The 11,895-nt window shown below is 40.4% G+C and overlaps 2 protein-coding genes across 2 annotated transcripts; one reads left to right on the top strand and one right to left on the bottom strand.

The window, feature by feature from the left end:
* Nucleotides 1-262: 262 nt before the first annotated feature.
* Nucleotides 263-1,596, bottom strand: zgc:162945 (uncharacterized protein LOC560936 homolog). The gene is given in 4 exon segments (XM_036575344.1): nucleotides 263-636; nucleotides 726-837; nucleotides 971-1,086; nucleotides 1,164-1,596. Coding segments are annotated over 4 exon segments (1,035 nt in total).
* Nucleotides 1,597-9,716: 8,120 nt separating this feature from the next.
* Nucleotides 9,717-11,341, top strand: LOC118811354 (endonuclease domain-containing 1 protein-like). The gene is made up of 2 exons (XM_036575514.1): nucleotides 9,717-10,115; nucleotides 10,749-11,341. Exons 1-2 carry the CDS (start codon nucleotides 9,783-9,785, stop codon nucleotides 11,256-11,258), a joined length of 843 nt encoding a protein of 280 aa, XP_036431407.1. The 5' UTR covers nucleotides 9,717-9,782; the 3' UTR covers nucleotides 11,259-11,341.
* Nucleotides 11,342-11,895: the final 554 nt, after the last annotated feature.

The raw sequence follows: 11,895 nt of genomic DNA, 5'->3' as shown, positions 1-11,895 counted from the left end.
AGCTGGAAATAGAGGAACTTGAAAACAAGAAGGTAACATTGCACTATATTGCACTTTTCACTGTCTACATGTAATGCTCATAGTTGTATTTTTATCTCCACAGAAACGATAAAGACTTGACAAGTCAATAAACTCATGACACTATTCTTGTATGGCACTGGTCTTTATTTTAATGTAATCAAATAAAATGAACAGGAATGAAAAATCAAATGAGTATAGAGAGCAAATGATTTATTCAAAGTGTAAGAAATTTTGAAAAAAATTAACTGAAAAACTGTTCAGTGATGAAAAGCCTCACCATCCTTCCATCTTCATGATCTGTGCTGATGGGATCAACAATGTCAGGTGGAGATGGTTCCATGGAAGGGGCTCTCTCTTTCCTTATTATGGCTATGTTGTTCAGCACTACACAGGCAACAGTGATGTCACATGCCCTATTTGGGGCACATCTAAATCCACAGAGACAGCTGAATCGTGACTTCAGGATACCAAAACTCATCTCTATCCTGGCCCTGGTTTTTGAGAGTGCCACATTAAAGCGGGTCTCTGGACCAGGATGTGGTTCAGGGTATGGTGTCATCAAGTGACGAAGGCAGGCATACCCTCTGTCTCCAATCAGCAAACCACTGATGTGTCCTGTGATGCAGCTTTTCAACAAAATAATGTGAGAATGTGAAACGTTACATTTAACTGTAAGCATCAAAATGATTGGGTCTCTTATGTACCTCGATCCAGTTTCTGGTATAGTGTGGACTCCCTGAAGATCCGAGAATCGTGTACTGAACCAGGCCATTTAGCATCAATACTTGTTATCAGGCACTGATGATCACAAGTCATCTGAAATAGATGGGTTCAGAACATCAAATATAGTTATGGACAATAATAGTGTTATGGCAGTAAATAGTGTAATCAATTATCTAGGCCCATGTAGTTTCATTACTAACTGCACTAACAGTTTTTAATTTTGTACCTGCACATTGATGCTGTGGAAAGACTTTCGGTTTACATAGTCAGCCTCATGCTCTCCCAAGGCTGTCGTTATGGGACTGTGGGTGCAATCAGTGACACCGATTACTCTGGGGAATCCTAGGAAAAAGACCCAAATATTATCTACAGCTACTGACAGTGTATTACTCATAGATGAGCACAGCGGGAATAACTACCTGCAATCTGATAAAAACCTTCCTTTATATTTTTCACTGGCAAGTGGCCTGGAAACACTTCAAACACATCTAGCAGCTCTTTCAGTCCAAGGTAAACCCTGCGTATAGCCCGACATACATTGTTCTTGCTTAGGTGCCCAGCATCCCCCACTGAGTACAAGTAAGAGCCAGTGGCGAAGAACCGCAGTGCTATACAAACTGTTTGTGGCACTGTAAGCACGTGGCTCCGGAGGGTGGAATTGCCAACATAAGGCTCAAGAAGTTTGCATATCTAGATAATGCCCTCAGCTGAGAATCTATACCTTTCAAACAGTACATCATCAGGCAAAGCAAGCGGATTTAATCTGTCCCTAAATACTCTTGCACTACGCAGTGATCCTCTTACAATGCGAGCGCCAATATCCACTGGGTCATCTAAGAAGGCTGACGCCATTTTTTGGAAGAATAGGATTGGTTTAGAGTCGGGATTATATTCAATCTCTTGGGCTCGAATCAACTTAACTTGCTCTGAGCATGTTAGCTTCAGGGGATACATTGCTATGGTGATCCAACTCGCTTGCAACTGAGCCACCGTCGTGACATCGATGAGTCTGAATTAAACACCAAGTAAGTTCTAACTTAGCTCGCTAACCCTGAAATCCTGTTTCGTAGTACACCCTCCAGGACAGAGTGAACGGATGTTACACAGATTTCAGGACTGGAACAATCCACTTCAAAACAGCTTGAATTCATTGTTTCTGTGATGCCATGTAAACCACTGAATTTACATATATTCACCTATTCAGCCTCAGTCTGTTTATCCCAGCCCTCCACACTGAAGGAGTGTTTCAGCCTGGACTGTTTTTGAATGAGGCACAATAAACCAGTCAACTCTTACAATTCTCTTTATCTCTTTATTAAACAGGCTGTTACTGTGCATTTTAGACTGATATATGCAAAATACCGTTGTTCTGATTGGCTACCCGGTTTTGGTACATAAAACCTTAGACAACTAAGAATTTTTATCAGGGAAATTACCCTGAAAAACAAACGTAATCACATTTTTAGACTGCAACATAAGGAAACCATGACTGTAAAAAATTGCTTATTGCTCCCGAGACCACTTGGTACTTGTTGATTCTTACTGAATGGTTTCAGTTGCCTTTTAGCAATGAAACCTTATTCCATTTCAGTGCAAAAAACAACTTAGAGTGCTGCAGCCTGAGAGTGCGCTCCAATCAACCAGAGACCTTTATGAGGACAGCTGGCGAGGGAGCCTCAAGCTGGGTGGCTCTGGCTGCGAGTCTGATTGCCTTTTGGCTCATTAGAAATATTTAATTAGTGATCAAGCCATCAGAACACCCAGGACACGTCAGTCAGACTAGAGCATCAGTGTCCTCTGAGTAACAGGCTCACGTTACATCTGTGACAAAGGACATGATATATACTTTCAACGCATGTGTAATGTTGTGGACCCCATTTGTGATTCAACGTGAATGAGGAAAGTGAGGAAAATGTCTAGTAACATTCAAAGGTCAGGGTCTTACGTTTGAGTTTTAGATATCAAGGTTTGACCATGATTTATGTTGAGAACTGTTTTTGTTTATTTTCGGTGAAGATCCATTTACTTGGACTGAGGTATGGGCAGGCCTTATACGTCTGAGGTGAGGTTATTCTCCAAGAAACCACCAATTCTCTATTGAATAAAACTATATGTGACTAACTGATATAGACAGAGCTGGTCAGCCCAATATGCTCACTACACACGTTTCATGGGGCCCTGCAAATTACGCAAGAGCCGTGCCTCCCCCTCGTGGCAAAGCTGCTAGTTACATACAACTTCGATGAGAAGATGAAGCAGAACCATCCATCTGGTCATGAGAGTGAAATGCAAGAGCAGCAATCAGGTAAACATGTTCTTTCATCTCAAAGTTCAATATCAGCCAATAACAGTAACGTTTAACAAACACAGTTGGTGTACTGTGTTCTATGAATGCCAAAGGGCAACGCTGTTTACAAACTGCAGCTGGGAAAAGATAACTGTGTTGCGCATAAGTGTGTTCATATGTACATGCATGGGAAGAAACTCACTCTTTGCAGCAGCAGCCCTCTGTGGAGACCAGTCAATGGACGTAATGGCTTCACACTCCTCATAGGCTCACATTATTTTAAAACACAAAAATGATTATATAGTCTCTCAGTCAAGGTTTAGTTACAACTCTGAACTAATGCAAAATACAAAGCAGTGGATTGACATGGACTATTGATTAAACATTACATTTGAAATGTTGATTTGCTGGCCATACTGGGCCATAATGGATGCACATCAGAAGGTTCATATCACGTCGGGGTCACAGCTCGTCTTTTAAGGTTTACAGGTATGACTGTGTGTGTGTGTGTGTGTGTGTGTGTGAGTGATGGTAGGAGTGCATGTTTTATTTTATTTCATTTTATTTTATTCACTACATGTAAATGTCTGTCTGATACTGTGCACTGTGACCTCCTGTAACCAAAACCAAATTCCTTGTATACCTGGCCAATAAAGCTTGATTCTGATCTCTCAGCAAATAATTTCCATCAAGTTCAGCCAAGTCATAGTATAAATAGTACTTTATATTTAAACATGTATAAAAGGAAATCTAGGGAGCCAGTTTAATGGGCCTGATGCAGCTGATAAAATTAACAGTAGTATTATGTGTAACTTTTCACCTGCCATAGTTAAGTTTGTCAGTAGAGGAGCAAATATTGATTGATTGATAAATGTTGTTTGTCCATACCTCATTCTGTTCTGTATAGGTCAGGGGAAGTCCAATCTTGTTCACAAAAGGCCAGTGTGGCCGCAGGTTTTCATTTCAAAGAAGCAGGAGCACAACTGATTCCACTCGTTTAATCAAATGGTCAGTTATCAAATGACTGATCATGCGTGCTCCTGCGTTATTGGAATGAAAACCTGCAGCGACACTGGTCCTTTGTGAAGACTGCACACCCTGAGTATCAATATGAAGTCTCCTGAGCCATCAAAAAGCAACCTTTGAGCAATAAAATGATCCTCTGAGTCCATTTTCATTATGTTCGCAGTTTTGGGTCCTGATGTGGAGAGAGTTCCGGTGATGCGTTAATTGCGGGACACTAATTTTTGAGCTCCACGTAGAACTGCGTTTTATACGGCTTTTTGAAAGCTTTCAACCATAACCCTAACCTGAAGGAGGAGCTTTAATGATCTGTTTGTGTTTTGTCTGACCCTGTTTTTTAGAGGAGCTCAAGCTTTGATTATGAGATTTTGTACAACGTAATTAAACAACTTGAGATAATCTTCAAGTATTATGGGAGGCTACTAAATGCTTTATAAGAGGTAACTATGTTGCCTTTTCATCCATGTTAAATTCCACTAGGAATAAATGTTTTACAAAATTAGAAAACAACATTCAAGCATTGGAAGCGGAACAACTACACAATCCATGAGAAGATAACCTAAACAGACTCACTGCATTAAGAGGAGAATTTAATATTTTCTCAATGGCTAATGCTATATTTACTATGTACCAACTAGACAAAATAATATAATCAGAGGAAAGAATGAGTAAATTTTTAGCACGTAAATTAAAAGAAAGTGAATCTAAAGCAACAATCAACTCAATTAGGATGACAGAGGATACTGTAAGAACCAAACCAGACACTATTAATAAACCTTTTAGTACATTTTTTGGTGAATTATACAAATCTGACTCACTCTTAAACAGAGAGAGGTAGTTCATTTCTTTCCTCGCTAGGTTTACCTGTACTGTCAACAAGAAAGAGACATACTTGACCAACCTTGGACCCTAGAGGAGCTTAGAAATGCACTTCAGTCCTTACAGAGATGTAAGGCCCCAGGGCTAGATGGCATTCCTCTCAAACTATATTTAGCTGTATGGGATGAGGTGGGGCCTTCAACACAAAACTCTTGTCTATACAATTGATAAATTCTTTCATTGGGACCAGAACACATCACTGGGATCTCTGCTTTTAAAAAAGAAAAGATCCGCTACAGTGCAGCAGCTATAGGCCTATTTCGCTGACTTGCAGCAACATAAAAGTTTGTGCAAAAGCTTTAACTATACACCCGAAATCTGTAAGTGATCAAATAATTCATTATGATCAGGATTTATGGGTGATCTTTGAGGGGTGATCTGCAGCCAGTAATATATGAAGACTCTGCATATTTTAGAAGCTGCTGACTCTCTGCCATACTCTTGTGCAATTTTTTGATTAGATGCTCAGAAAGCCTTTGACAGAATTGAATGGGACTATTTATGGTTGGTTCTGGATAGGTTTGGTTTTGGTTCTACATTTATTGCTGTGATTAAAGTCCTGTCTAATTCTCCTTTGGCATCTGTGCTTACACGTGATTAAAAAATCCACTCCAGACTTATTAGAGTGTGGAACAAGACAAGGATGCCCCCTCTCGCCTGCTCTCTTCTCAATCAGTCTAGAGCCACTTGCTCAGGCCATTAGACAAAGTGCTCTAAAAAAAACTGTAATGATATATGGAACCATACATCACATTTTCTAATTTGCAAGAGACATATTTCTATATCTGTCCAATACAGATTCTTTCACTAATCATCTCCTGCAATATTTCTATATTTTAAAATCATTCTCAGGGTAAGAGATTAACTGGACCACATCAAATCTCATGCCATTAAACAACCTGCCACGTCAATAATGTTAACCCCATTGTGTTGAAGGGAGTCTGAAGTTGCTGGGGGGGCACTGGTGTTGCTCAGGGAGCCTGGAGGAGTTCTCTGAATGGTTGAAGAGCGTTGGCCAGGTCCTAGGGGGCCTTGTTCTGGAGGGCCTTGGGGACAAGCACTCCCGTCCTGATCTACCAGTCACGGAGCCAGCTGGTCCTGCTTGGAAGCGTGGTCTTTTCAGCGGTCATAGTTCTGCTTTCTCCATCATCTGCCACATTGCTGATGCTGGCGAGAGTGCTGCTCATGTGCGCTGCCCACAGCCCTAACGGGACCGTCTGGCGCTGTGTGTTGAGGTTTTTCAGAACCGGCAGCTTGCCCCACAGGGGACGAGGACCATGCTGCCAGGGAGCCCAGACTCCCTACCCTGGCCCTACTGCTAGCCACTGCAAACCGCCTCACTTGTCCCATCTCCAAGCCCAGCGTTTCCTTCTTAAAGCAGAGCCCGGCCCCAGCCACTGCTAGGAAATCCTGGCACGGCTGGATGTGATATAACATTTTCCCAGAAGCATTTTGGAATGTCAAGCTGCTCTTTGGCAAATTTCATGTTTGCAGGAATGTTCCTTTAAGAGAGCAGCGCCTTCCTCCATGGTGTCATGCAAGGGACATGATGCCTCTTCAATGTTTTGTGTATGGTAGACTCAGAGATGTTAAGCAGTTCCAATGATTCCTTCCAGGCTTTAGTTCTCAAGTCTCTCCACCATCAGTCTTTTAGTTATACTCACTCATCTCTGGTTTCAACCTCCTGATTTTGCTGTTGGTTCTAGTTAATTGTTGACACTTAAAGCCATTGTATTCACACTATTACATGAATGCAAATGTTACACTGGACTTTATTCAAACCACATTTACTGGCCATTTACTACCTAAAACATTTGAATGTCAGGTTGAGTAGTATGCAAAATGTGGTTTTAGTACACAAAGCAGTTTCAGTGATATAGTGGGTTGGCTAGAAGATAACCAGTTAAGTCTACAGCAGTGGTCACCAAAACAGTCTACAGTCACATCCCCCCTCAGGTATTTCAGATATTAGAACGCAAGCTGCACTCCCCCTTGCTCCTCATATACAAACGTATATTGTGACATTTGGCTTTGCAAAATCATTCTTTTAATATATCAAACGTTGATTATAGGTCTGTGTAGATCTTTTGTTGTTTTTTTTTGTGAGGCATGGTTTACATTAGAAGATGATTTTTGTAAAAAGCAAACTGAAAATGATTTTTCAATGAGTCAAAGTCTAACTAACGCCAGCAGTCTCAGTTCATTGACTGTTTCTTCTTTACTGCAACTAGATAAAGACCAGACCATATTTTAAGATGATCTTATACATGAATGCAGATGATTCCAAAGGGTTCACACACTTTTTCTTGCCACTGTGAATGCATTTGCAGCTTAATTGTCAGTGCTATACAGACAATGCATAAAAAGTTTAGCCAGCTCTCTCTATTAAATAAGTAATACCACTTTCTTCCTGTGAAGTTTGCGCAATTATAACAATGAAACATGGAGCTATGGAAGCCCGGAAGGGTAAAACTGAATCTAGGTTCCAATTATTTCTTTTTTCAGGCTGTATAACATAGAACAGCCAGAAATATTTCCAGCATCACTTGTGCAATTTCATCCATCAAAACTACAGTATGAAAACAATTGGCTAACACTTGTTAAGCCAGCTTTGATCAGCTGCTGCAGCTAGTTCTTTTCTCCTCACTCTTTGGGGACCAGGTGAAAAAAAAGAATACATTAAAATTAAACCTTTGGTGAGGAGTTAGAACTGTGTGCTTTATGAAGAGACACTGGTGTTTTAGGTAAAACATATGAGTAAATATATTCATCATTTAGCTCATAATCTCGTACACCATAAACTGCCAGTTAGTATTAAATAATACTGAAAGATAAATTAGCCCTGACTCTATGACCCAGAAGGATAAGCAGCTTAGAAAGTGTGTGTGTGTGTGTGTGTGTGTGTGTGTGAGAGAGAGAGAGAGAAAAGATACATGAATATAGTTCTGCAGTGCTGTTCAGTGTTTTTCTGCTGCTTTGGGTTGTGCACAATAAAGAGTCTGAAGCATTTAAAAATGTATTCGACTTTATAGACGACTTTATAGGAAACTTCCCTGACATGTTCTCAAGTTTCTCCACCATCAGTCTTTTAGTTATAATTACTCATCTCTGCTTTCAACCTCCTGATTTTGCCGTTGCTTCTAGTTTACTGTTGATACTTAAAGCTATTGTATTCAATTTTATGAATGCAAATGTTACACTGGACTTTAAACATAGCTCTGCCTCTTTATTCAAACCACATTTACTGGCCATTTACTACCTACATTTGCACTTCAGGTTGAGTAGTATGCAAATGTGGTTTTAGTACACAAAGCAGCAGCAGTTCCAACGTTTCGATGGGTTTGTTAGAAGATGACTCAGTTCTGTTAAGTCTATGATAATGGTTCCCAAACATTCTACAGTCACAACACAACCCCCTTAGATATTTCAGATATTAGACCTCCAGGTGCACACCCCCACTCACTCCTCATACACATTCACACACCGATCAGGCATAACATTATGACCACCTCCTTGTTTCTACACTCATTGTCCATTTTATCAGCTCCACTTACTGTATAGGTGCACTTTGTAGTTCTACAGTTACAGACTGTAGTCCATCTGTTTCTCTGCATACTTTGTTAGCCCCCTTTTACCCTGTTCTTCAGTGGTCAGGACCCCCATGGACCCTCACAGAGCAGGTACTATTTGGGTGGTGGATCATTCTCAGCACTGACATGGTGGTGGTGGTGTGTTAGTGTGTGTTGTGCTGGTCTGAGTGGATCAGACACAGCAGTGCTCCTGGAGTTTATAAACACCTAAGTGTCACTGCTGGACTGAGAATAGTCCACCAACCAAAAACATCAAGCCAACAGCGTCCTGTGGGCAGCGTCCTGTGACCACTGATGAAGGACTAGAGGATGACCAACACAAACTGTGCAGCAGCAGATGAGCTATCGTCTCTGACTTTACATCTACAAGGTGGACTGACAAGGTGGGAGTGTCTAATAGAGTGGACAGTGAGTGGACAGAGTGTTTAAAATCTCCAGCAGCACTGCTGTGTCTGATCCACTCAGACCAGCACAACACACACTAACACACCACCACCACGTCAGTGTTACTGCAGTGCTGAGAATGATCCACCACCACCCAAATAGTACCTGCTCTGTGAGGGTCCATGGGGGTCCTGGCCACTGATGAACAGGGTAAAAGGGGGCTAACAAAAGTATGCAGAGAAACAGATGGACTACAGTCTGTAACTGTAGAACGACAAAGTGCCTGATCGGTGTATATTGCAAGTATATTGCTATGGAAGACATTTGGCATTGTCAATCATTCTCCCTTAATATATCATACATTCATTATGTTGTGCAGATAACAAACCAGATTTAATGAATGATACAAATGCATAAATAAATAATGTTAAGAATGATTCTTAGGGCTGTATTATGAGTGTGGTTCAGTGTTGGTCATGGGTGCAGGGATGAGGAAGAGGACTGTGGTCAGTGTAAGAGAACATGTGGAGAGTCAGCAGCTGCGGCAAATCAAATGTTCAAAAACTTTAAAACTTTATCTTTTCAACGTTGAAAAAGTAACTTTGAGTAGATTATGGACTGAAAATCTTTATCTTAATATATGGTTACACCTCAGGTCTGTCTATTTACTTATCAAACATAGGCATCCAGAGAGCTCATAGGCCTAATGGACTTATCAGGACATGCAGCTGTAAAATAAGTCCATGCTCCTCCCAATGTGTGTATAAAATAGTTTCCATCTTTTACCACCTTACTAAGGTCTTGCTAAGGGCTCTAAAGCCTTGAAGGGACAAGTGAAAGTTTTTCCTCAGTCTCTGGTGCTACATTTTCTGAAGATGACGTTTCTGCGCGCAGTATTTCTGTTCATTGGTCTGGCGTGTCTGGTTCAGGGAAAGGTGGTAGGTGTCTTTAAAGACTGTGATCACTTCTTTGTAGGAAAGAAGCCACCAACTTTTAATAACCAGCTCATACCAGACACCCAGAGACAAAATGACTTTCGTCTCATTTGTCAGACTCAGAAATCTAATCCTACAACAGCAGGTGATTTTGAATATGCAACACTCTACGACATCATAAACAGGATACCTGTGTACAGTGCATACAGGTATTACACAAGACCACCTGGTGCAGTAATTACCAGAGACACAGCATGGAAGATCGAACCTCAGGTTGGTCTAGAAATCTACTCTCTCCTTAGTTACCTTGTAAGTTACTACTGCATTCAAATACTTATTAATTATTATTATGTTAATTATTAATTGTTTTTAGCTAAATTTCATTAAATGTTGATTGGGAGTGAAATACACATTTATAGTCTTTGAAAAGTCTGTTCTAAAAATGTGTTTGACTTTATAATTCTACCAGACATAATTTTGAAGAGTGTAGCAAACTAATGTTGCTAAAAACGGTTCTTTATACGATCCCATACACAAAGCACCCCCACCCCCCAAAGAACTTTGCAGTGGATGGTTCTTAAAACCTCCACAACATTCTTCACACTCACAAATCTATTATTCAAACTTTGGTTCTTTGAGCCAAAAGTGTTTTTTTCTATTGCATTGCTCAAATGACCCTTTGTGGCACCTTCATTTAAGAGTGTACAATTCTATCATTTTTGGATTCTAACTGAGGTTCACAAAAATAGATAATGAATTGCTTCTCTACGTTTCTGAAAAAAGCGGTTAGTTTGTATAGAAGCTATAGAATGCACTCATAACGGTGCCAAAAGGGGTTTTAATCCAGCTCCTGTTAAATATCACCTTTCATCAAGAAATCATTCATGCATTAATCATATTTTCCAGGTAGATGATCGAGGCAGTCAAGTACAACAGATGATTCAGCAAAGACATTCTAAAATACCATTAGCTTTCAGAGGTCGGTACCAGGCTTTGAACAAAGACTACGCACATTCCTCGTATGACAAGGGTCACCTGTATCCAGTGAATCACGCTCATAACCAGGATGCTGCTGATGGGACCTTCACCCTCACCAATGCTGCACCACAAAACTGCGACTTCAACAAGAAATGGTATAATATGGTGGAGCATTTTGTATCCAATAAACTAGATGCAAAGCGCAAAAATAGTGCAGCTTACATTGTCACAGGGGTGCTACCTAGCCAGGCAAAATTTATAACAGATGTAAATGGAGTAAACAGAGTAAATGTGCCTTCTCTTTTCTGGACTGCTTTCTGCTGTGAAAATGTTTTTTCTCTCAGCTGCATCATGAAGGAGAAGGATGATGAGCCTTTATGTGGTCCATTAAGCAACTTGGACAATTTAAACATTAAACCTTTTGGTGGCTACTGCTGAGGAGTTAGAACTGTGTGCTTTATGAAAACACACTGGGGTTATAGGTAAAACATATGAGTAAATATATTTATCATTTATCTCATGATCTGATAGCATAAACTGCCAACTGACATTAAATAATACTGAAAGAAAAATTACTGCTTTGCAATGCTGTTCTGTGTTTTTTCTGCAGCTTTGGTTGTTTACAATAAAGAGTTTGAAGCATTTAACAATGTATTTGACTTTATAGACAATTTTATATTTGACGAAACTTCCCTGCCATGTTCTCAAGTTTCTCTGACATCAGTCTTTTAGTTATAATTACTCATCTCTGCTTTCAACCTCCTGATTTTGCTGTTGCTTGTAGTTAATTGTTGATACTTTAAGCCATTGTAGACGTACACACACACACACACACACACACACACACACACACACACACACACACACACACACACACACACACGTTTTAAGCCGCTTATCCTTCTGGGACTGGCCTATCCCGACAGTCACTGGGCGGAAGGCTAAAGCCATTGTATATCAACACAAATGTTACACTGGACTTTGAACATTGCTCTGCCTCTTTATTCAAACCACACTTACTGGCCTGTTACTACCTAAAACATGTGCATTTCATGTTAAGCAGTATGCAAATGTG

This window comes from Colossoma macropomum, unplaced genomic scaffold, assembly GCF_904425465.1.
Source record: "Colossoma macropomum unplaced genomic scaffold, Colossoma_macropomum, whole genome shotgun sequence".
Classification (NCBI taxonomy): Eukaryota; Metazoa; Chordata; class Actinopteri; order Characiformes; family Serrasalmidae; genus Colossoma; species Colossoma macropomum.
The sequence above is the reverse complement of the archived record's forward strand: the minus strand, read 5'-3'. Positions and strand labels throughout refer to the sequence as shown.

Excerpts from the sequence above, each read along its gene's own strand:
- LOC118811354 (XM_036575514.1), top strand. The coding sequence starts at position 9,783 with ATGACGTTTCTGCGCGCAGTATTTCTGTTCATTGGTCTGGCGTGTCTG. Across the intron at positions 10,116-10,748 it reads CATGGAAGATCGAACCTCAG|GTAGATGATCGAGGCAGTCA; the intron begins GTTGGTCTAGAA and ends CATATTTTCCAG.